This window comes from Sminthopsis crassicaudata, chromosome 4 (assembly GCF_048593235.1).
Source record: "Sminthopsis crassicaudata isolate SCR6 chromosome 4, ASM4859323v1, whole genome shotgun sequence".
Lineage (NCBI taxonomy): Eukaryota > Metazoa > Chordata > Mammalia > Dasyuromorphia > Dasyuridae > Sminthopsis > Sminthopsis crassicaudata.
In genome coordinates this window covers 274,360,627-274,386,856 of record NC_133620.1, presented here as the reverse complement: position 1 = coordinate 274,386,856, position 26,230 = coordinate 274,360,627, and the positions used below count along the sequence as shown (strand labels likewise).

The window sequence follows — 26,230 nt, the reverse complement described above, 5'->3', positions numbered from 1 at the left end:
AGCACTCCCATTCTACAAAAGAAAAATCCGACTTCGCTTGCCGGGTAGCTCCACGGCTCTCGCAGACAGACCTTTTTTTTTTTGTTTTTGTTTTTTTTTAATCCTTTCTCCTAAGCGGAGGTCTCCAACTGCATCCCATTTTGGTGGGATCCGAAGCCTGAATGACTATGAAGGGGACACAACTTTCGGAAGGAGGCTGGGGAAATCGAAAAGGTCATCTCTGCCTTATCCAAAGGGAGCTTCTACCCCGAGCGACAAGGAGAAAACCCCGTCCAAAAGAGCCGGCTCTCCCAGCCAGGCTCCCCGACTCCCCTCCCCCCGCTACCGAGAACGCGGTTAGTATCTCCCGTAACCTGGAAACCAGAGTGGTGGCGATGCTTCCGCGGAGCAGGGAACCAGTCTCCGGCTCCTCCCAGCTGGGCTGGCCGCGCGCTCGGTTTGCTGCAGCTCCGGGCGCCCCCTCAGGTGATGGAGCCCAGGGAATCTTTCTCACTTGTTGTGGAGGAGGCCAAGAATGAGGGTAGGAGACCGTGAAGGAGGTTTGGGGGTCTTGGTTGGGGATGAAGGGTCCTGGGGAAAAGGAGAACACCAGGTGAGCATGGACTCCAGCACTCAGCACGGTGCCTGAAACAGTAGGTGCTCAATAAATGTTTATTGGTAGATACATAACTGGTTATTAAGAGTAAGGTAGGTGGCGCAGTGGTTAGAGCACCAGCCCTGAATTCAGGAGGACCCGAGTTCAAGTCTGGTCTCAGACACTTAACACTTCCTAGCTGTGTGACCCTGGGCAAGTCACTTCACCCCAGCCTCAGGGAAAAAAAAGAGTAAGGTCTGTATGAGAAAGAAGGCGTAAGAATAGCTGTACACCCCTCCGGAAGCTCCTTCCTATCCTACAGAATTATGGCCTCAGGAGAGTGAGTGGGCCTTTCCTTGCTAATCCATCCTCCTGGTCACAGAGTCAGATGTGCATGTCCCTGAAGCTCTCATGCTCAAGAAGCTTTGGTGGCTCCCTATTCCCTTGTCTGACGTTACATTTCTCCACAAACCGCGACAGCCTCCCTTTCCAGGATGTTTGCCCATTGTCCTCCCTCACGTGCCACGATCCTAGAAAACGCTGCTATTTACCGTTCTCGGTGCCTCGCATTCCTGCCTGTGCCCGGGCTCTTCCCCATTCCTAGAAGGCTCTCCCTTGTCACCCCCATTCTTGAAACCAGCAGCTGTTTCACAGGCCAGCTCGGGCTTCCTGCTTCCTGTTCCCCGTTTGTTGGTGTTCCCACCGCCGCAGTGATGAGCTGTGAACATTTATCGGTGGAATAAGGTCTGTGAGGACATGGGACTTCAGTGGGGACTGACTGATAGCTAATAGGGACTTAATAAATGCTTGTTGATTAGGTGATCGATGTGAATCTCCCCAGGGTAGCATTTACGTTCCATTATCGATCAGTGGAAAGGAAAAATTGGACGACTGGCCTTAGCTCTGCAAGATCTAGGGTTAAAAGGTTAGAATCCAGTCACTTTGGCTTATCTTGACCCATTCTGGCAGCAGTCCAAGAGGGATGGGGAGGTGACAGGCATATATACCATTAGTTTTAGTTGGGAAAATTGAAACAGAAGCATCCATAGTCCTTCTGCACATTAGATATTAACTTTCTTGAGAACAGGGCTTAATTTTTTTTTTTTTTATGCAATTGAGGTTAAGTGACTTGCCCAGGGTCTCACAGCTAGGAAGTGTTAAGTGTCTGAGGTCATATTTGAACTCGGGTCCTCCTGAATTCAGGGCTGGTGCTGCATCCACTGCGCCACCTAGCTGGCCCCCCAATAATTTTTTTTTTAAAGAAATTGAACCGGCCTCTCACCTGGTTCTCCATTATCGCACAAGATCAGAGTGAAAAGGAAAACTCATGCTGGAACTGTGCACCTGAAAGCTCTGCTTCAACATCTGTTGGGGAGAGCGGGGACTGGCTGACCCAGCAGCTCACAGGATAAAGCCCAGTGTTCTCCAAAGCTCACTCTACTGTCAGGTGTTTTGGAATCAGGAGAAACAAGATCATCGTTCACCAGTCATGCTGCCAAAGCTGAAGAGATTCTGGAGAAGGGGCCGAAGGTGCAAGAACATGAGTTAAAGAAAAGAACACTTCTCAGACACTGGCAGCTTCAGCTTTGGGATCCCAGAGCATATGCATCTGGGGACTAGGTGCAACGCAAACCTGGTCATCTATGGCTGGGACTTCTATGTGGTGCTGGGCAGGCCTGGGTTCAGCATGGCAGACAAGAAGCACGAGACAGGCTGCAGTGGGGCCAAACGCAGGATTGGCAAAGAGGAAGCCATGCCCTGGGTCCAGCAGACATGGGAGGGTGTCACTCTTCCTGGCAATAATGTCCTGTTTTCTATTAAAAGGTCAATAAAGTGATCACTTAAGGAGGGGGGGAGGAGGGAGAAGGGAGAGAGAAAGGAAGAAAGAGAAAGAAACAAAGAAAAAAAAAGAAAGAAATTGAACTGGGTATAGTCGTGAATATGTATAAGCCCTTCACCTGGGAAAGGCTGAAGATGGTGGATCTCTTGAATTCAAGAGTTTAGAGTTGCAGAAGGAATAAGACAACTGAGTTTAGCACCAGTATAGCAAGCCCCCAAAAAGCAGATAAGCTATGAGAATAAATGTAACATCTGAGGGCTTGAACAAAAAAGAAAGAAAATACTGAAGACTGAGCTTTGGAGATAGTCATTCTTAAAGTATCCAATTCAACTTTTTTTCTTTTTGGAGATTGATTTTCCCCATCTCACCCATGCTAGAAGTGCATCCCTCATTGGTATTATAGGTATTATAGGCTCTGATTCTCTTGGGGGCTTACTATACTTTCCTAATTCTGTCAATAATAGCTTTCATTTCTAAGTCACTAAGGATCAAAACTTTTAATTATTCTTGATTCTTTTTTTTTCCTCACCCTCCTCCCAACCCAGGCAGTTACAAGGTTTCATCCTCCTAGCATCTCTTCTAAAGCATTACTACATAGTGGATTGGACTTGGGACTTGGTTTCTGTCTCAGATAATAGCTATGTGACTCTTGACAATTCATTTAACCTGCGTCTCATTTTCCTCACGTGTCAAATGAGTGTGGTAAACTTGATGGTTCCTTTCACTATGGTTCCATTCACTTTTAAATTCTGTGATCTTGATTCCATTCATTTCCATGCCCACTGCCACTATTCCAAAAAGGTTCCATTGTCTGTTATTGGTATTACTGCAGAAGCTTTCTAACTGATCCACCTACCATCTTTCAGCCCCTTCATCCTTCCTTCCCACCACCAGTCCATTTTACAAAGCCTATCATGTGAATCTTGGATTCAGTATTGGAGTTTGGGAGAGAGGTATAGGGGTGGTAGAGAGTAATAGTTGTAGATCTGGGAAAACATTGGAAATCACATTTCATACTGGAAGAAACTGAAACTTAGAGATGCTATGTGACTTGATCATGATCACATGGGTAGTAAGTAATAAGGATCTCATTCGTGGTTATCTTTCTACTACACTGCCACTAGAAACCCTTTTTTTGGGGGGGGTCTAGAATTGTGATTTCCTTGGAATATGGGATACCCAGCAAGGAAACTCTTACTCTGAATGTTCTTCAACTTACAGACTGAGAGTTTCCTGGGTAATTGAAAGGTTAAATGATTTATTCTGACATAGCCAGTTATGTGTCAGAGGAAGGGAACTTAAACCCAGGTTTTTCTAATTCTGAACAGCTTTTTCTTGGGAGCCATGCGAGTAGATGAGTTCACTAGAGGACAGAACATAGAGATAAAAGGACCAAGAAAGGAGCTCGAAGAAGGACCAAAGTTAGTGGATAAGATGAAGAAAAGCTAGTAGAAGAGTCAGAAAAGAAGGCAGAGAGTTTGGAGGAGAAGGTGTAGTGTCACAGAAGTTAAGGGAGTATTTATAAAAAAAAAAAAAAAGAAGGCTTCTATGGAGGAGGCAGTGAAGTGTATTTTATTTTTTTTAAGAAAAAAAGTCAAGGAGAAAATTTAAAAGAAGATAGATAGGTATCAGAGTAGAGAGTTCAAGAATGAGAAAAGGTCTTTGTATTTCTCCATGGAATGGTCTGTAAATCTGGAAAAAGCTCCTTCAGTACAGATGTAGGGGGGGAAAGGAAGGGAAGAGTCATGAAGAAATAGAAGTGGGGACTATGATGATGATAAAACGAACATTTATATGGTGCTCTAAGCTTTGCTGAGTTATATACATGATGATTTTTAATATATATGATATGATATATAATATATGAAGAGAATATGTATATAAAATAAATAAACAAATGAGTACATGGGTTAGTAGGTGGTCCAGTGGATAAAGCATTGGACATTGAGTCAGGAAGATCTGAGTTCAAATCCAACTTTAGATATTTCCTAGCTTATGTAACTAGGCAAATCACTTCATCCCATTTGCCTGTTTCTTTATCTGTCAAATGAGCTAGAGAAGGAAATGGCAAACCACTTTAGTATTTTTATCAAGAAAGCTTCAAATGGGATTACAAAGAGTCAAACACCCCAACATGAGTCATAAAGCAATGTGTATGAAAAAAATAAATTAAGAGTCAACATGATTGAAATGACTGAACAACCCACAAATATAAGCATATGCATAAGTAGATATATATATATATATATTATATATAATATATATTTATAATTGAATCTCACAACAATTTTGCGAAGTCAGTATTATTATCCTCATCTTATAGATGAGGAAACTGAGACGGATGCTAAATGACTTGCCTAAAGTTAGGATTTGAACTCAGGTCTTCCTGACTGAAATCCCAACACCTTATCTATTAGGTTATCCAGAAGTAGTATAGACTGTTACAGAAAGAAGGAAAAGAAAAATATATTTTGTAATTAGATTTTGGTCTTTCACATCTTAGATGAGCTTTAAATGCTGAACAAAATGCTATTTTTGATAATGTTATTAAAGAATTAAAAATATGTTGTGGCAGGTACTAATGGCAATGGCAGTCTGGAGCCTGAGGAACATGAACCTAGTGTCAATCCACTTCCACATCCCATTCCTTCGTCTGTTGTTGAAAGTTCCTGCTGTGTTCAAGTTCTCCCCAAAGGACAGGCTTCTACTGAGTAAGAATCTGATAAAGATCTATGAACCACTTTAGCCTAATAAAGCTAATAGTCTAAACAGCTCATATTCATATAAGGGATGGCCGGCTAAATATTTAACCAATGGCTCTTAGTGGAAAAGGTTCCTGTGACCTACTTTTAGGTTTAGTGTCCATTATTAACATTTTTTCACCATGTATTTAAATCTGATAAAAATTTATTAATCATTTTAACCTAAAAGAGCTAATAGTTTAAATAAATTGTATTTTACAATGTTGGGTTGGTAAATGTTTAACAACTGGCTCTTGGGGAAAAAGATACCTAGTATACATTTTTAAGTTTAATATCCATTGTTAATAATTTCCCATCACTTTCTTAATTATCTATGAATCTGGGGGGGGAAGGAGGAGAAAAATTAGAAAAAAAGGTTTGGCAATTGTCAATGTTGTGAAATTACCCATGCATATATCTGGTAAATAAAAACTATTTTAAAAATCTATGAATCATTTCATCTTAATAGAGTTAAAAGCCTAAACAGCTCATATTTATATAAGACTGGTGAATAGTTAACAACTGACTCTTGGGGAAGAAATGTACCCACTCTACATTTTTAAGTTTAATATGACATTTTTCCATCACTTTCTTAAGTTGAGACAATCAACAAAAATAAATCGACAAAAAATGGTTTATAGTATTTGCCAATTTTTGCAATATAAATCCTTACATTGAAAATTGAACAATTGACTTTCATGATCCAGTTCAAGCTGGCTCTAGCACATCCCTACCTTTATATAATAATAACCTATTTTTATAACACTTTTGAGATTTACAGAGCATCTTGCTCATAACATCTCTGTGAACTAAATAGCATAAGCACTGTTGTTCAGTCATATCTATGTATGATCCCATTTGGGATTATTATTATTATTATTATTATTTTTGGTAAAGCTACTGAGATTTTTTCTTTTTTACCATTTCCTTTATCAATTCACTTTACAATGAAGAAAAACTAAGGCAAACAGGATGAAGTGTCTTGCCCAGGGTTCACTGTGAGCATTTTACATCTCGGAAATCAGCAAATTTACAAATCAATGTCTGATTGATTGTTTTGTTGATTGTATAGATTCAAGGCAGTGCTAGAAACCATGTTGATGATGCAGAATAAACTTCTCAGTGTTTTGTGGTGTGGTTTTGCAGAACCAGTTAAACATTTACTAGTACAACCCTAGTTGGGGGATCAAAATCTGGGAAGAGAGGAAAATGAAACAAAACGATAGCCTTGTAGAATACTGAGGGTGAAATTATTGATGGTCCGGGTCAAACATCACTCACAAGTACTCTCTAAACTCTGAATCACTTGCTTTCTCCCTGAGCATTCTCTATTTCCTCTGGAAACTATAATGCTCAGAAATTCATGATAAGAAGGTAAAATGTTAGGAAAGGAGAAGATGAGACCACTTCTATCTGGAAGGATCAGAGAAAGCCAGACCAATATTTACTGACAGTTTCTACCTGGATGGTTTTGATATTACCAAATAAAGTTCTTCCTAGTCAAGGAAATACTTATTTGGAAAGTTCTTCCCAAAGCATTATTTAAGGAAGGGTTAGATTTAACTGTCTCTGACTTTGAGTTTATTAATAAACCAGGCTAGTCCACATATAGAAATTTAAATAGCTAAAATAGTGTAGTGATATCTGCAAATAAATACTCTTTTCATTAGAAGAAAACTTAAGGATATTTTTATAGGGAGATTCTTTTGGGAGAGTCAGTAGGAAATTAATTTTGTAATTGATGATGTAAAAACAAAGAATAGATTAATTAAAATAAAGTCATTTGAATGAGGGAAAAGAAAATTACTATGTGCTTCTAAATGTAATATATTTTTGTGCCTTTTAAATTAGACAGCTAGATATTGCAAGCAGAGAGCACTAGGCCTGCAGTTATCAAGAGTAGAGTACAAGCCTGGCTTCAGACATTATCTGTGTGACTCTGGGCTTAATTTAACACTTCATCTCTATTTACATTAGTTGACTCAGTTGTGAAATGGAGATGATAATAAGATCTATCTCCTAGAGTTGTACAGAGGATCAAATGAGATGGTATTTATGAAGGACTTGGCATATAGTTGTTGTTGTAATTATTATTATTATTAATGTCCTGGCATAACCCTGACTGCTTCATCCTAGTTATGGTCCTCTTTTTTTTGGGGGGGGGGAATCAGGCTAGAGTTGAATAAAGGAGGCTTCATTTTAAGTTTAAAAAAAATCACAATTTTTAAAAAAGTTGGGCATGTTAGAAATGCCTTTTAATTTTCTTAAAATGAAAAGAAAATATTGATGAAGGATTTAATAAAATAGATTAATCTCTGTGTTCTGGATTTAATCACACCTGCTCAATTGCTTTATTTCCTGCTTATCAAAATACATGCTATGATAATAAAAGGTCCATGGGATTTATAACTAAAAGGAAATTTAGTGATAGCTTAGTTCAACACATTCATTTCATACAATGTGAAACAGAGACAGACACAGAGAGGTCCAAAGTCACCGCAAAGTTAGAATTTGAACTCAGGTTTTCTGGCTCCACTTCCAGTATTTGGTAAAATTCTAGAATGGGCTATATAGGATGACAGTGAAGCTCAATATTGGAATACCAATAATGGCCACCATTTGGCAATCTGAAATAACTGAGGACACAAAGGTTCGAGTTTCTGAGTTGCATAAACAAATGGGGACCAGGCTCTTGGGTTTGGCCCTGGACGTCAAAAAAATCAAGGAGATAGATTTTTTTCTTTTTTTGCATCAAAAGAAAAAAATTTAACAAGATATAAACTAGCACACAAGATTAAGTAACCTGATTTCTAATTGAAGGAGAGACTAAGGACTTTCTAAGTTAGGAGGGAGAATGAATGAATTTCAAGAGTTAGGAAAAGAAGAGTAAATAGGTGCAATTCTCTGAAATCAGAAAAAGAAGTGTCCTATTCCCCACACTTGTCTGTTTTCAGTCAAAGGAACAAAGAAACAGTAACTGACCAGTTTTTAAGATACTGGAACCAGTTTTCATATAAAACATATGAGTTGCTTGAGACGTAATAAAATTCCTTGTATCAATCTTGGAATCTGATTGGGTACTCAATGAATATTTGTTGAAATCAGTCAATCAGTATTTATGTGGAGTATTGGGGATACCCAGAAAAGTATAAGTCAACCTCTAAGAGCTCAAGGAACTTATAGTTTAATGAGGGGAGACAACAGGCAAGTAGATGTGTATAAACAAGTTATCTCCAGGGTAAATTGGAAATAATCTCAGATAGAAGGCACTAAGGTTAAGGGGGTTGAGAAATGACTTGTAAAAGGTGAGACATTTGGGGTAGCTAGACCTGGAGGCAGGAGAACCTGAGTTCAAATGGGCCCTCAGTCACTTACTACTTACTAGCTGTGTGACCCTGGGCAAGTCACTTAACCCAATTGCCTCCCCCTCTACCCCCCAAAATAAAATAAAATAAAAATAAAAATAAAATAAGAAGGCAAGATATTAGCTGAGATATAAAGAAAGTCAAGTGAAGCCCAGAGGGAGAGAAAAGGAGGGGAAAAAATCCCAGGTATAGAGGTGAAGTTGGTAAAGGTGCCTGAATCTGGGGAGTGTTATGTTGTAGGAACAGTGTCACTGAGGCAGAGAGTGCTTGGGGGAGGAAGGAAAAAAGACCACTGAAAAGGTAGGAAGGAATGCTATGGAGAACTTTAAAAGCCAAATAAAGGATTCTATATTTGATTTTGGAGGTTATAGGGAACAAATGGAGTTTATTGAATATGCGCGCATGTGTGTGTGTGTGTGTGTGTGTGAGAGAGAGAGAGAGAGAGAGAGAGAGAGAGAGAGAGAGAGAAAGAGACAGAGACAGACAGAAAAAGAGAGGAAGAAAAAGAGAGACTGACAGAGAGAGGGAGGGAGAGAGAAGGAAAGGAAGATAGACAGAGAAATAGTTAACAGATAGAAAGACATAGTATTTAAATTAATATTATATAAATACACATAATTATATTAGGTTATAATAATGACACAAATTTATATATTTATATTTATTATACTATAATTTTATTATAGTATTTTATTATACATTTATATGACATGTTTTATACATTTGTATACAATTTATATTATACTATATACATTTATATAATACCTATATCATATAACATTATACATATTTTATTATATATTTTATTGTACCATTATAACATTATATCATATACATTTACATAAATTCCTTTACAGATTGCTTTCCCAAGGGTTGTTGGGTTGGGAAAAGGGAATTATCTTGTAGACCTTGAAGTATTACAGAAATATAGAAATTATTACTGTATAGCTGTGAGTTACTAAATGGTAGAGTTTTGCCTTACTCTAGTCACAGAGATAGGCACGTAAGTATGGAATGAATGAATTAGCTCCAGTCTACTTCTCACCAGAATTCATTATCTCTAGATCAGTCTCAGTACAAAAAAAATCAGAATCTTTTCTGCTTCCTTTGTAGTCATCCTACTGCAGATGCCAAGCTGCTGCCCAGGCCATCACTTTTAGCCATCGATGATGCTCTGGCAACAAACGTTATAGAGAATGAATATCCAAAGGAAATCATCCTGCTCAGTGAGTGAAGTCAAAATCTGGGCCTGGGTCTTAAAGGTCCCCAGCAGGAGTAAGCTCTGGGAGGGGGATTACTTATATGGGATATGTGGCTTTGCCTGACACTCTCCTCTTCCATCTGTCCCCCTTCAAAAAAAAAAAAATCCAAACAAGACAAAGCAAAAATGTCAATGAGTAGTTATTGGAGTGGCAGTTGGCAGTGAACCCAGGGGGGAAGATTAGTACAATTATAGGAGTTCTTAACTTTTTTGTGTATCATGGATCCCTCTGGAGAAATCAGACTGCTTTTAAAATTATAAAATAAAATACATAGGATTTTAAAGAAAACTAATTATGATAAAATAATTAATAAAAGTATATATCACAAATATGAATATATGTTATATATTATATATAAAACACATAAATATACATTTGTAGAATATCTATATATGACTATATTATATCAATAAAGTATGTGAATTTACATATCTATATAAATATTCATAAATTTATATGTACATGTAAATAGGGAAATCTAATATAACAATATATTTGTGTATTTATATGTAAAATATAGAACATTTTTATAAGTTTATATGAATAGAAATAATATTGTTAATGTTGTTCAACCTTCTTTATTGAGTAGGACCAATAACATCACAAGAGTGATATATTGAAATTAGCATCACTCTTTCTCCCTGAATCTGTAGATGGCTCTGGATACAGTGGGTGACCTTGATCTTTTAAATTGTAGTTTTTCCCAGGCTCAGTTTATTTGAGTCAATGCCCCTTTCAATGACTTAGGACAAGGTAAGAATTGAGACAAAAGATGATCTAATGAAATTATTTTTAGTTCCAGCCAGAAATTTTGAGGTCTTCCTTTTCCAAATTAATATATAAATATAACATATATAAACAGATAAAATATGATTATAATAAAAGTATAAAATAATATAATTTTTAAAATTCCCTATTCTAATTCAAAATCCCTGAAATCTATTCATGAGTTGCTTGGGGATATATTGTCTGTGATCTCCAGGTTAAAACTCCTGTATAGAATGAGTTCCCAGTTTCCTTTGCCACTTCAGAACACCCCTTTATGCCATGCAGCTGGTTTGAAGTGAGAAGGAAAAATAAAAAAGGAATTTTTTGACTTTCTATTTCTCTCTCTATCTCTCCCCTTCTTTTCTTTTCTCTCCCCTACTCTTTCTCTTTATTTTAAAAAGATATTTTCTTTATACCACAGTTATTTTCAGAAGGAAACATAAAAAACTCCCTACTCCCCCCTTCCTGTGCCTTAAAGCTTATAAAGATCTGAGAGTAGGACAAAGAAAGCAATTACCTTTCTTTCTAAAGCTGTATAGCTACTGAGCACATTTAAAAAGGTCCATTCCAATACAATTATTTTAAAAATTCTTTTATTATTGAATGATATAAGTACTTATTATAGCTGGATTTTCTTATGTCTTTCCATAGATCAAAAAGATGCAGAATGGAGTTTTTATCCAAGACATGGGCATCTTCATACCTATCATAAGGGGAAAAAGTGTCATTTCGATGGTGTCTTTCGGGCATACCAGAGATTTCCAACAGAGATAACATTGGACAAATGCTTTGGGAGAAAAAAATATGGTAATCCCCCCTCCCTCATTTTTCTGTTCTTTAGTTTCTTCCTCCAATAAACACTCTTAAGTCTGGAAGAAATCCCTGGAAGGTAATGACAAGCTTTGGCAAGTTCTACCAAATTGTTGATAATAAGAATAACTTTTAGTTTTTCAAGGCATTTTATATACTCTGTCTCACTTGATTCTTACATATTCCTGTGAGATAGATGCGAGATGAAATCACACCTGAAAAAAGTTCATTGTCTAGGACCATATAATTAGTATCTGAGATAGGATTAGAGCTTGGGGCTTCTTGAATCCTAGTCCAAGATCAGGCTTCTTTCCACTATGCCGCACTGAATGAGTGATGTTGGACTTGCCACACCATGGCAATCATAGTGAAATCTAACTATTCATTATCAAGCTTGACAATAAGGTGGGGGGGGAGGGTGAAGGATTATTCTGGAGCCATAATAATTCTTGAAGACTATCTATTGAATAATAAGAGGATTAGAACTTGTTTTAGTGGAACAAGTATTTATGTGGACGAAATCTTAAATCACTGATGTATTGAATTGTCAATAAGCTAAAAGATCAGAGGATGTTATTTCCCAGCTCCATATTACTTCATAGGAAGGCAATGCAAATCAATACAATTCAATTATTTCTTAATGAAGTTTCATTTTTTCAATAAAGAAAAAATATATTTTATCTCCTTCCCATCTCTCTCCCCATTAAAAAAAGAATAAATATAAAACTTCAACTTAATAAACTTCTAGTGTGTACAAAGGACTATGCTAGATGTTTGAGAGAGACATAAACACAAAACTGTTATAAAAGATGGAGGGAAGATGGGAGCAAGAGTAGGTCATAGGGAAGGAGAAAATAAATTCCATTATAGAAAAGTTGGCATCCTACTGGAACATTACCCTTTTATGTGAAGGAGGAAATCAGGCTCAATATGGATTACTTTCAGCTTGGAAATCACAGCACATATGTAGAGACATATTTTTACTTACCTTTGAGTTTTATAATATGGTAATGTCGCATTGAAATCATCACATATGTGTGCTTTTTTGTTGGATATTAATAGAAAACCTTACTGAAGTCCAAAGAAAAGTACTTCTACTTTGCTTATGTTCTAGCTTCAGACATTAACATTGCATTTCCTTTCCACAGTTCTAAGCCTGAATTAATTGTTGTGCAGTTAAGTCAGACTCTTTGTGACCCTGTTTGGATTTTCTTGGCAAAGATAGTGGTATGGTTTGCTTTTTTTTTTTTTTTCTGTAGCTCACTTTTACAAATGAAGAAACTGAGGCATGATTAAGGTGCTAGATCCTCTAAATGTTGTTTTTTTCCCCAGAGTCTTTTTCTTCCTTCCCAGACCTCTCCTTGAAGAAAATATGGACCCATATATCTCCTCTCTCTCAAAACTGGGGGAATGGAGAAATTCAATGGGAAATAAAGATAATGTAAAAACAAAATAGTGATGATCTTTTGAAAGACAAATTATAATGACCACACTTGATCCTACAAAAGAGACATGAAAAAGCACATTCTTTATTCTTCAACAGAGGAAGACTGAATATACTCCATATAATGTCAGACACTGTTGATGTATTGGTTAGTTTACCAAGCTTTTTTTTGTTTGTTTGTTTATTTTTGGTCTTTGGGAAAAGGAGGGAAGGATATGTGGATGGAGATATATATATATATATATATATATATATGTATATATATATATATATATATATATATTAGAATATTAATACACACACATATTTTAAAGAACTACCTCAGACTTTAGTCATGTAAGCTCTTAAGGCTTATTTCTTTCTTCGTCTGCAGAATAAAAGAATTGAAGTAGATTCTCTCAAAGATTCCTCCCACTTCTACTATTAGGGAGGAAGCCTGTACAGTGAAGGCATTTGATGTCAGAGGAAATGGGTTTAAATTCTAATTCTGCTACATACTCCCTGTGTGATTTGGGACTAGACATTCAGCTCCTGTGGGCCCTAGTTTCATCTGTAAAATAAAAGGGTTGGAATAATTGGTCACTGTGGTTCCTCTTTGCAGTAGTGTGCCAATAAATGTGTAATAATTAGCTTCCCAGGGCAAAAGTACTTATGACATAACCTTTATATTTTGCTGGCATCATTAGCATTTCCCCTCATCACTTTCTTAAGTCCAGGCAATTCACAAAATAGCAAGTCTTTATTTATATGATTGTCGATTTCTGAGGTAGATTTTACCCTACAAATTTAACAGCTCCCTCAAGGAGATTTGAACTGACTCTAGCATATCTTTGATCTTATGATATAGTCTATGATATTTATTTACTATTCACTTACCTATACTCATTCATTCATCTGACAAATATTTACTATTTAATGTTTACTTGACATTTGAGAAATATTTATTAGTTAATACTTATTTTGAGAATAATATCTCTTGGAAGTTTATGACATATGCTACTTTGTGTTATATATCATTCTAAACATTTGTCTCTTTTCCATTACAGTGCATTGCTTAAGAAATGTTGCTTAAATATATGAACAAATTAATTTTTCCACTAAGACTTTGAAGGAATAACATGTCTTTTTTTTTTTCTTTCTGTACTTAGAAACATGTACTTTGTACATACTTGCTCTTTTTTGATGTTGATGTTTCAGCTCACAGAGTACTCATTAAAATTTTTACTTGCCTAAAAGATGTTTAATGAGAATAAAGGGGGAAGCAGTGACTTTCATATATTTTTGATTCTGGTGGAAAAAATATTAATTTTTGCATTTTTAGCTCACATTCAATTTCTATAAGCTGACCAGTGGCCTATCTTTAACCTTTATGTAATCTGATTTGGGGTACATTACTAATAGACATTGATGAAAGGAATGGACTCCCAGAACGAACTCCAGGGGATAAACCATATTTAAAACCAGAGGAATGTCCAGACTTTTACAAAGATGGAGCAACTGTAATACCAATGAATTTTTCAAGGTGAGTTCTAGTATGTTAGTGTTTGCTTTATTTGGTTACCTTTATTTATTGTTGTCAACAAGCTTTTTTGTGTGTCAGCTATGTGCTAGATGTAGAGTAGCAGTTTATGATAGCTGTATTTATACAGCAAAAAAGAAACACTCCCTGCCTTCCAGGAGTTTAGATCCTCTTAGTGCAAAGCAACCTGTAAATAGAAAATTAAATACAAAATGTATAAATTCTGGGGGGAGAACATTAGCAATTGATGGGGTTAGGGATGGGTATCAATATAGGCTTCATGTAGGAAGGGACAATAGAGCTGGATTTCCAAGGAAGCTAAGGATTCTATAAGAGGAGGAGAGAGAGTGCTTTCTAGGCTTAGAAGAAAAGATTGAAAAATCACGGAGGTAGGAACCTAGATGTTGTATTTGGGGGAATGACCGACTAGTCGGCCTCTTTGAGAGCAACACTGAGAGTGTGAAAGAGTGAAAAAGAATCAGAATAAAAGGCTTATAAAGCCAATCACAGGAGTTTGTATTTGATCCTTGAAGCAAAAAGAATCTGAGGGCCCTTTATGACTTATATTGATACCTATTTAAAACTACTAAGACAGGAGGTAATCCTCATCAAAACTCCAATCAATAAGCACATACTATGTATATGCTAGACCTTAGGCTTAATGCTGAGAATACAAATATACATAAAAGATAGACCCTACTCTCAAGGTTCTCCCAATCTAATGAGGAGAGAGAACATGCAAACAACTATGTCCAAACAAAATATACAGGATAGATGGGAGATAGTTAAAAGAGGAAAGGCACTAACTTTAAGAGGGGATAGGAAAAAAAGCCTCTTGTAAAACATGAGATTTAGCTAGGTACAGTGGATAGTGAACCAATCCTAGAGTCTGGAGGACCTAAATTCAAATATGGCTTCAGGCAATTATTAGCTATGTGACCCTGGGCAAATTACTTAACCCTGTTTGCATTCATTTCCTTATCTGTAAAATGACCAGGAGAAGGGAATGGCAAATTACTGCAGTATCTTTGCTAAGAAAACCCCAAATGAGTCACAAAGAGCTGGACATAACCAAAATGAAACTGAAAACCAGGGGGCACAGATGAAGAGAATTCTAGGAATGAGGATTAGCCAATGAAAATGCCTAGAGTTGGGAGTTTGAGTGTCAAGGAACAGCAATGAGGGCAGTATTATAAGATCCCTGAGTATCAGGAGACAAGGTGTAGATAGCACCCATGGTAGGAAGGTCTTTGAATGACAGAAAATTTTATTTTTGGCCCTGAAGATTATAAAGAGTCACTGGAATTTACTGAATATCAGTTCATTAAAGTCAGACCTTAATCAGTTTGACAGCTGAATAGAGGATGGGCTGGAGGGATGAGAGACTTAAAGCAAGTCTTTAATCACCCCCAGCAAAGTCGCTTAAATTTCTAGATAGACTTAAGACTATTGATGTTTGATTTCTATCACAAATAACATGAGCTCTAACTCAAATCCATTGGAGTAAAGAGATCCAACTAATCAAAGGTGAAAATTAATGAGTGTTTATTTTGGAAGAACATGGAAAAGTGTGGCATTGTGTGTGTGTTTTAAATTCATTGATAGCTTTTGGGTTTTCTATTACCTATGTTTCCAAATGTATCCCTCTTCCTTCCCTATTCCCAGCCATTTATTGCAACAAAAAATTCCAAAGGGTAAATAAATTAGTCTGGCAAAACTAACATATTTTAAAAAATCTGATATTTAGTTGAATATTCTATGTGTGGTAGTAGTTTTTTCCCATTTACCAGCATACTGGCTTTTTTGGGTAATTTTATTTATAATTTCAAGATGTATATATAAGTATATATATATGTGAGTATATGTGTGTGTATTTGCTCATATATATATATATATATATCCGCAAGCTACATTTATTCAAACTCATGTGTATATATGTGTTTGTGTGTGTATGTATACATATATATGTATACATTGTGTGTATGTATACATATATATGTATACATTGTGTGTATGTATACATATATATGTATACATTGTGTGTATGTATACACATATATGTATACATTGTGTGTGTATGTATACACATATATGTATACATTGTGTGTGTATGTATACATATATATGTATACATACACACACAAACACATATATACACATGAGTTTGAATAAATGTAGCTTGCAGGGAAGTATAAAGAGGTAGCTCTGGAATCTCGTTTATCCTTCTCCAAGGAAAATTTTGATTCCTACCTAAAGGGAAGGCGAATGGAGCATTGAGACTAACCAGTTCTGCTTTCCTCAAAGCAGGTTTATAAAATTAGAATGATACCTATCTGCTCCCTTAAATACTGTTAGTTTAGGGGAAATGATTTAAGTTTAGTTGCTTTTTTGGTTGCCATCTTTTAATGGGGAGAAGACTATACAAAGGCTTAATTGTCTTTGCACCAAATGATAATTATAAGAAGATCATCACAAATAGTGAATAAACCTATTCACCCAAGCAGACTGCAAATAGAAATCAGAGAATTTATACGGATTAGAATATACTAGACAATATAAAGTGAGTGAGGAATAAAATGAAAGAGACACAGAAACAGAGACATAGAGAGAGACAGTCAGAGACAGAGAGAGAGACACAGAGAGAATGAATATCCTATTTCATTTAAAGGAAAATTCCTGGAAATTTTTAGTCTAGTAAGCTGGAAATCAGAGACATATTGAATCCTGGCTCCTCTACATGAATCCTCCTTCCAGAAGCTAGAACCACTTTGTATGCTAGAGACAAGAAGAGAGCTCTCTCTCTCCCTCCCTCCCTCCCTCCCTCTCCTCCTCCTCCTCCTCCTCCTCCTCCTCCTCCTCCTCCTCCTCCTCCTCCTCCTCCTCCTCCTCCTTCTTCTTCTCTCTCTCTCTCTCTCTCTCTCTCTCTCTCTCTCTCTCTCTCTCTCTCTCTCTCTCTCTCTCTCTCTCTCTCTCTCTCTCTCCTCAAGAAATACTGAGCATCAAATAATCAGTCTTTCCATCAAGAAGGTCTTATGTAAGAACTCTGGGTTATATTTATAAAAATGCAACAAAGTAACATCTATTACAGAATAGAAGGAATTTCTATTTCGGTGAAAACAAATGTTGATCTGGGTACAGTGCCAATCTTTGCTAATTTTATGGTTGCCTTTCATTGTTTTCAGAATCCCATATGTAAAGAAAGTAGATACATTTATTCCTCTGGAACCTCTGCCAAAAGAGTATCAGTGAGTATTGTTAAGTTATTTTATATTTTTTATTTAGGTAGATCACAATGCATGGTCAGAATTTGCCTAACGAATTTTCATTTTTTAATCTTTTTTGAGAAGGAAAAGCGGGTATAATGAAAAGAAGGTTAAATTTTGAGTTAGATGATGTGTTTTTTAAATTCTAGTTCCTCCATTCTGTATAACCTTAAGTAAGTCATTTTACTTCTTAAGAATTTAATTTTCTCATCTTTCAGCTTATAATTAATCCTCCTTCGATTTACCAGGCTTTGGCTGGGTAAAACACAATATATTGGGGAGGTTTTGTCATCATTTCCACATTTACCTGGTAAATCTTTAATTAAACTTTAGGGATGATTCTATTCCAAATGACTGAATCTTAGGGATGAGATTAGCTAGGTAGATTGAAAAATAATTTTAGAGATCAATAAGACTACATTATGATACTTTTTATCAATTAGGATCAAAGATTTAGAACTGGGAAGGACCTTAAAGGTCATCTGGTCCAAGCATTAATGAACAGGACTGAGTACAAATCTAGTTTTAAACACTTCCTATCTGTGTGATTTTGTTACAAGTCACTTCATCCCTTTTGCCTCAGTTTCCTCAGCTGTAAAATAAGCTGGAGAAGAAAATGGCAAACTATTCCAGTATTTTTGCCAAGAAAAATCTCAAATGGGGTCATGAAGAGTTGAATGTGATTAAACAAGAATATGACATGAATCCAATTCCAAACCCAGGATTCTTTTCACTGTACTACACTGCCTAGAGAGAAAGAACAGAGACTTCTGAGGTTTTGATTCTAGACCACTAGAAATGTCTTTGATTAAAATATAAAATTCAGGAGAAGTAGCATTTTTGAAGACAGGTAGTAGCTGGGTGACATGATAGATTGCTGAACCTAAAATCAAGAAGAACACCTGAGTTCAAATTCTGCCTTAAACAATTATTATCTGTATGACTCTGGGTGAGCCCTTTAATCTTTGTCTGCTTCAGTTTCTTCACCTGTTAAGTGGGAATTGTGATAACACTTATCAAATGAGACAATATTTGTAAAGTGCTTTGCAAACCTTAAAGTGCTATATAAATAAAAATATAAATTGTTATTATTACATGGATGTCAATAGCATCATAACTCTAGAGATGGAAATTTAATCTGACTACTTCCCTATTTGATGTATGAGGAAACTGAGACTCAGAGAGGTTCAGTGAAGGTCACATAGCAGGCAGAGTTGGTATGTGATCCTAGATCTTCTGACTTTAAGGTCAATATTCTTTAGAATTGAGATTAGAACTCAGATCCTATAAGAGAACAAGAGGCAGTGAACAAGATGCTGATAAGTTCAGTTTTGGACATGTTGAATAGGAGTTCTCGTGTAAAACAAGTGTGGGGATTTATAAAATATTGGAAACATTTATCAGTTATATGTTATATGCGAAGCATGTGCTGAAGATACAAAGGTAAAAAAGAAACTGTCCCTGCCTTCAAAGAGCTGACATTCTTTTTGCATTTTTTCTTTCTTTTTCTTTTTCTTTTCTTTTCCCTCCCTCCCTCCCTCCCTCCCTCCCTCCCTCTCTCTCTCTCTCTCTCTCTCTCTCTCTCTCTCTCTCTCTTTCTTTCTTTCTTTCTTTCTTTCTTTTTCTTTCTTTCTTTCAGACAATTTGGGTTCAGTGACCTGCCCACAGTCAGTTATTCAAGTGTCTAAGGCCAGATTTGAATGCCACATGAAGCCAGGCCTCACACTCTGTCCCAGGACTTCTTAAAGTTTTTCCATTCATGATCCCTTTTTGCCTGAGAAATTTTATGTGACAATGGATTACAAATATATACACCAAGTATTTAATGATAATAAATCATAATTCACAACCCCCATATTCATTTACAAGACCATAAATTGAGTCACAAATCACACTTTAAGAAAATGGGATCACAAACCACAGTTTAAGAAGCTGTACTCTATCCGCTGCACTACCTAGCTGCCCCTTCTTTTAACATTCTTTTATCATGATTCCATGAAAAATACAGTTTTAATGATTGTATAGTTATGTGAATTCAGAACTCTTGACTGAAAGGACTGTTGACTTAATGGGACATTGGTGAATGTAGATTTCTGCCACAAAAATCTGAAAGATCAAGAGGAGGGGCTTTTTTTTTTTTAACTTTTTGGAAGGGGGGAGGAGAAAGAGGTAGAATTAGGGAAGGAAAAATGGGTGAATTTTTAAGACAACAGGTTATCTTCTTTTTTTTTTTTTTTTTAAGGTTGAGGTGCCAGCATGACACCCAAGTGGAAGGTAGTCTGAAAATATGGTGATGTGGGGGCTTATAGATTTGAGAATCATCTATTCAATATTCATTAAGCAAGCATGGTATGCAAGTGACCATGCGTTGGTCACTGGGGAAACTGCCCTTCTCTAATAGTGTAAATTCAGATACATGGGACTACTTTAGAGGGTTGGTTATTTGCACTAATTAGCAATCTAACTGTAGTCCAAGTATCATCAGCCCCCTTTCATAGGCCTAGAAATTGAAGTGATGAGAGTTAAAAATGACTTGTTCAGTCTCGCATCACCTGTAAAGCAAAGCTGGGATTTAAATTCAAGTTTTCTGATTTTAAGCCCAGGGTTCTTTCCTCAACATTATGATGTCTCTCTATAATTGTACAAGTAAATGTTGCTGTCATATAACATCTGGTCTGTTCTTTCTGCAGCTTGCCTTATTTTGTGAAGGAGAAAAAAATGAGAAAGAAAAAAGAAATAAAGGAAGTAGAAGAACTCGATGCCTGGATGCCAGCAGTCCCCCTAATGGATTGGTTATTCCCCCCTGTAGCAGTGGCGAAACAAAAAGTGGTGACAGTTTGAAAAGCATTGGATGCTATAAGAATAAAACTTTTTGGGAGGTTATGTAAAAAACACGGCAGAGTACAGCCTTCTTGCTTATTATATTCAGGTTGACTTTTTATTAAATATGAATTTTCTTTTAAAAATATTAAAGTTTTCTTGATAACCTTTAATTTCTAGTTCATGGTCACTTATTTTCTCCCTTTCTCACTTCCCATCCCTTTCTACTCCACCATAATTGATCATCTTGCCCCATTCGAAAGTCTCCTCTTTACTAAAAGGAAGGAAGCATTTTTAGTCACCTGTCCTGGAGATGGGTTATTACAATGAAATTAGAACTCAGCTACATTTTAGTGTTTGTATTTGTAGACATAGTTATATATAATTTTTCTTTGTTCTGCCAATTTCAATTTCATCTGCTTGATTTGCCAAGAGGAGAATGGATGGTGGATAAAAGGAGTAAACTAAAGTTATCAGGGAAGTGGGGTATCTTCTAGAGCAGGGCTTCTTAAATATTTTTCACTCACAACCTCTTTTTGCCCAAGAAATTTTTACATGATCCCAGACATATAGATATATAAATCAAACATTTACTGATAATTCCATGATCTCCCACATTCAATTTCATGACCATCCACGGGGGATGACAGTCCACAGTTTAGGAAGCTTTGTTTTGGAGGAGCATGGTGTTTAAGACATAACTAATCCTCCCTTCTGCCTCCCCTCCCTTCCATCCTTCTCCTCCGTATCTCTCTGTCTCTTTCTCCCCATCTTTCTGGGCTAGGACTTTAGCAGCCAGACAGTATCACTTTTTTGGGCTTGAGTGAGAAACTAGAAGTGGGTGGTAAATTAGACAGTGAGCCGAGTTGATGAGTTAGCCAACTTGGGAGACCACAGCTGCGGTACAATAAAAATTATCCAAGTTTTCATTGATTAGGACTTCTCTTGTCTGTCAAATCAACCAAATCAATTTTGCAGATATAGTTCTATAGTTGTTGCCTGCTTAGAGTACAAAGTAGTCTATATTGCTGCAGACTAGGGACTATTTCATTCATTATATTTGTACTCTTGGGGCCTGGCATAGTACCTAGCACATTAAATACTTAATGATTGTTGACTGATTTATTGGTTCCTGAATTTGTTCTAACTAGACATATAGGTTCTCCCGTTGCAGTGAATATAAGGGTTAAAGCATGTGAGCCTCAGACTGAAAAATTTTTGTGACAAGGTAAAGTGACCTCCATATCAGATTAGAGGCAATGTGTCCTGTAAATATGAGGCACTTTCTAGTTGTAGTCACACCCTGCTATCTCTGTGTTCAAATATCCCATTTGTGGTTCTTCAAGCAGGTAAATGAAAATGTCTTTTTCCTTTCTTTGTATCTGCAGGGCTTATCATGAATTTATTAGGTACTTAATAACTATTTCCTGACTGAATTTAATTTTGTTTTATTCTGCTTTTATTAATCAGATTAAATGTTTGTTCTCAGTATGAGAGGCTTGAGGAATTACAAAAGGGACATTGTCCAAAAAAGAGGAGGAGTGGACAGTTGTTATGGGCAGAAGCAGGACAGTGATGGACAAATAAACCTTTCAAAGTCATAAGGATTTGGCACATCTAATGTATGTAGCAGAGTCAGTTGGTGAATGACCATTCACATGCATCTGGGTCCTCCTGAATTTTAAAAGACCAGGCCAGCCTCTATGTTCCCAGTGTGCCACCTAGTGGTCACAGAAAATGTTTTTCTCTCAAAGTTGTAGTTCTTGTGAATCTATTGTTTAGATTTAAGGTGTTTCCTTTTTGCTGAATGTTTTCATTTTCTTCTTCATCACCATCTCCTCCTTTTCTTCCTATTCCTCCTCCTTCCAACAACTTTCAGGCACGGGCTGATCCACTCTTGAAGATGCACCAGACAAACGTGTTTTTATTTATATGTTTCTATTCTTTCTTTTCTTTTCTTTTTTTTTTTTTTTCCATTACTCACTAGCATCTTAATTCAGATCCTCATCATTTCTTGTATGGACTGCTGCCAAGACCTCTTAATTAGTTTCATTTTAATCCATCCAGCATATGGCTGATGTGATTGCTCTTAAGTAAAGATCTAGCCATGTCATTTCCCTTCTCAAGGTACTCTTCACTGCCTCTAGGATCACATATAAATCGTTGCTTTTTAAAGTACTTTACAACCTGGTCCTAATCTATCTTTTCAGTCATCTCATTTTACATTAATAACCCTTTGAAATGCTACAATCCAGCCAAAATGGCTTTCCCTTTGTTTCTCACACATGGCATTCCATCTCCCATTTTCTTTCTTCCCCATCACTCCAGACAATTGGGGGTAAGTGACTTGTCCAGAGTCACACAGCTAGTAGTGTGAGGCTGAATTTGAACTCAGGTTTCTCTTGACTTCAGGGCTGGTGTTCTATCCACTGCACCATCTAGCTGCCCCTTTCAACTTGAATTTCTAAGACTTCATACTGCTTTTTGTACCTGGCCTCCTTTATCTTTGATGTCATATGATTTTGTGGTTCCCTGATTTTAGGGCAGGGGGCTTCTGTTCTAACAGTAAGTCAGGAAATCCTAAATCTTCTAGTTTTGGAGTCTGCCTCAAAGGACTTTCTACAACTCCCCATCTAAGAACAACAATCTGTCTGATTCTGAATTGACTACTTCTCAATTCATTGCTGATTGATAGTAGTAATCTGGTCAGTGAGGACCAAATTCCGGAAGACTACTCCTCTGTCCTATCTCTGGGCCAGAAACAACATGCCAATGGTAGAAAGCTGGATAAAGTTGTTCTCTGTTTCTTAGTACTCTGCTATTTCTCTTTTGGAATCTAGCCCCATTTTCAGCATTTAAAAATCCTTTGCCACTTAACTTGGAGACTGGTTCTGTGAATTCTTTTGCCATACCTGCGATCCTGACCTGGGGACCCCCAAACGTTATTAGGGTGTCTTTTTCTCAATATCTTCTGCTCATAGGAGTTTTTATTTCCTTCAAAATTCAGCTTAGCTATCACCTTTTACATGAAGCTTTGCCTGATCTCCTCAAGGAGGAGATCGTAATACCTTTTCATTTTGTGTATATTGATTCTGTCTACTTAGACATGTATATTCTCTTCCTCACTAGGATGTAAACTCCTTCTGAATAATGAGTTTCATTTTAAAAATTTATTTCCCCAGGTCCTAGTATATTGCTTGGCATATATTAAGTGCTTAATAAATTCTTGTTGATTGATTTGTCCCTGAATTGGACAGATAAGTCCTCATGTAGAAGTGATTATAAAGGTTAAAGATATAGAAAGTCTTGCTATGCTGGACAAATTTGCCATAAAAGAAAAAAAGAGGGATGTAGCTATAGGAAGGGAAAAATGTTCCCTAATTCGATGACAATTCCAGGCAAGAGTTATATAGATAGACAATTGTAATGATAGAATATCAAAGCCTGGCTTAGAATTTTAGCCAATTTTCATTCAAGAGGAAATGTCATACAGCAGAAAACAATTCAGGAGAGTCCTACATCTGGTTCAATGGATAAAATATCCAGGCTACCATCAGGAAGAACTGAGTTCAAATCCAGCCTCAGACACTATTTAGCTATGTAACATTGAGAAAGTTACTGTCACTCTGTAAGCCTCAGTTTCCTCATTTGTAAAATGAGCTAGAAAAGGAAATGGCAAACCACTCCAGTATTTTTGGCAATAAAACCTCAAATGGGATCATGAAGAGTCAGACACAATTGAACAACAAAGCTCTGCCAAACCAAAAGTCACTTTCCTTACTTTTCTCTGAGATAAAGCTCAGAAATATTAACATTAAGAGCTGTTGGCATTATGGATCATTGATTTAATGACCTTCTTAACAGTCATGCCTGGAATCAGATTTGGAATAATATCAATTATTCCAACAAAAGGTTTTGCAAGGGTCAATGTTGGAAAAATTATCCATGCATATGCTTTGTAAATAAAAAGCTTCAATTAAAAATAATAAAGAAAAGAAAAAAAATTAAATAAAAAAATAAAATAAAACTTAGGTGATAGAGCCAGCTAGGTGGCACAGTGAACAGAGCAACAGCCCTGAAGTCAGGAGGGCTTGAGTTCATATAAGGTCTCAGACACTTAACACTTCCTAGATGTATGACCATAGACAAGTCACTTAATCCCAATTGCCTTGAAAGAAAAAAAAAAAAAACCATAAAATTCATTTTGTGGATATAGCCATAATTCTAGAAGTTGAAAGCAGTTGCTACCAAATTAAGATGTAGTTTTAATACAGTTAAGTAGATTTAGGTGGAACTGATTTCCTTTAAGTAAGATGATTTATAAACTTTCTCATTCTAGATAGATAGCACAAAAAAAAATGAGGGCCTTTAGAAGGTAGAGGACAGAGCTAGTAGGTGACTGACACCAGTGTATACTTGGGTCATACTTACTGCTTCTGATGATAAAACAATTATTTGTACACTCCCATACAACTACCTACTTGACTACCTTTGTATCAATTCACACAGGTTTTCTCATATTTCTCTGAATTCTTTGTGTTCATATCTTCTTACAATTCAATAGCATTCTATGGCATTTATTTGCCATAAAGCAGTTCAGTTTTTTCTTTTTTCTTTCTTTCTTTCTTTTTTTTAATTAAAGCTTTATTTTTCAAAACATATGCATAAATAATTCTTCAACATTAACCCTTACAAAACCTTGTGTTCCAATTTTCCCCCTCTCCCTCTTCTCTAGATGGCAAGTAGTCCAATATATGTTAAACATGGTAGAAATATGAAGAGGGCCATAGTGGGGGAACTCTGGGTGAGGTATAAGACCCTTCAGCCGAGAGGGAACCTGCTGCCAATGTATAGTATAGCTCTCATCACCCCTTGGGGGCGGTTCAGCCTTCTTCAGAAGTCAGAGGAGGTGTGACAACCTGTGTTTTACTTGAAGCAGATATACTTGCAGTAAAGAGGCATTTACATAATATCAAGGTGTTTATAGTTTAGCTCTTGTGTGCTGTGGTGATGTAATCATACCATAGTTATCACATATTTAGTGTGCTGGGGTGATGTAATCATACTCTAGTTCGCACATGCTCAGTGTGCTGGGGTGATGTTATACTATAGTTATCACATATTCAGTGTGCTGTGGTGATGTAATTGTACTAATAAGGTTTTTAAGGCTGCATACAATTTAAATGATCTGTTTTATAATTGCCTCTTTTCCACCTTTGATTAAGACTTTCCCCTAATCTATAGTTGTAAAAGGTATTTCCTTTCATTTTCCTCTAATGTTTAATAATGGCACTTGGGCTACATCATATGTGGGCCAGTTACTATTCCCAGCTTTTTCTATTCAGCTTCTTCATGTGGGGTACTGGGGACTGAAGGCCTAAGGCTAGAATTCAGTGGTGCCTCTGTCAGAGATGATGAAAATAGATTTGTAAGGAAATGCTGACAAATTTGTCCTCTTTTTCAGCTGTTTTGTTCCAGCTAGCTGTATTTATGGATGCCCTTGGAATGAGGCAGCTCAGTTCCATTTTATGCTGAGCCTTTCTATATGGTTTTGTAGCAGCTGTGTTTAGGTCACCCTGAAGGCTCTTATGCTACGCCAAAATTAAGAGAACTTTATTCTCAATTCCAACTCCAAGCCAATGCAGATTATCTTTTACAAAAAGTCTTTCCTAAATCCCTTTAATTTTGGTGTCTTCCTTCCTCTAATTATTTCCTGTTTTCTCTGTTTTCTCATAGCTTGCTTGTATTTACTTATTTCCTTGTCTCTATTAGATTGTGAGCTCTGGGAGAGGCAGGGTTTGTCTTTTGCCTCTTCTTTATATAT

The 26,230-nt window shown here is 36.6% G+C and overlaps 2 protein-coding genes across 2 annotated transcripts in view; one reads left to right on the top strand and one right to left on the bottom strand.

The window, feature by feature from the left end:
* The window catches only part of AARS2 (alanyl-tRNA synthetase 2, mitochondrial), an 80,816-nt gene that overhangs the window by 53,217 nt on the left and 1,369 nt on the right, over window positions 1–26,230 (bottom strand). The window lies entirely within an intron of this gene.
* Window positions 369–20,579, top strand: SPATS1 (spermatogenesis associated serine rich 1). The gene is made up of 7 exons (XM_074310766.1): window positions 369–520; window positions 4,990–5,125; window positions 9,634–9,746; window positions 11,202–11,357; window positions 14,206–14,326; window positions 17,506–17,568; window positions 20,277–20,579. The coding sequence occupies exons 1-7, from the start codon at window positions 469–471 to the stop codon at window positions 20,425–20,427; spliced, it is 792 nt and encodes a 263-aa protein (XP_074166867.1). The 5' UTR covers window positions 369–468; the 3' UTR covers window positions 20,428–20,579.

What these genes read in the sequence shown, in the direction of transcription:
- SPATS1 (XM_074310766.1), top strand. Translation starts at nt 469, where the DNA reads ATGGAGCCCAGGGAATCTTTCTCACTTGTTGTGGAGGAGGCCAAGAAT. An exon ending in AAAGGAAATCATCCTGCTCA is followed by an intron (nt 9,747 to 11,201) that starts GTGAGTGAAGTC and finishes GTCTTTCCATAG; the next exon opens with ATCAAAAAGATGCAGAATGG. An exon ending in ATACCAATGAATTTTTCAAG is followed by an intron (nt 14,327 to 17,505) that starts GTGAGTTCTAGT and finishes CATTGTTTTCAG; the next exon opens with AATCCCATATGTAAAGAAAG.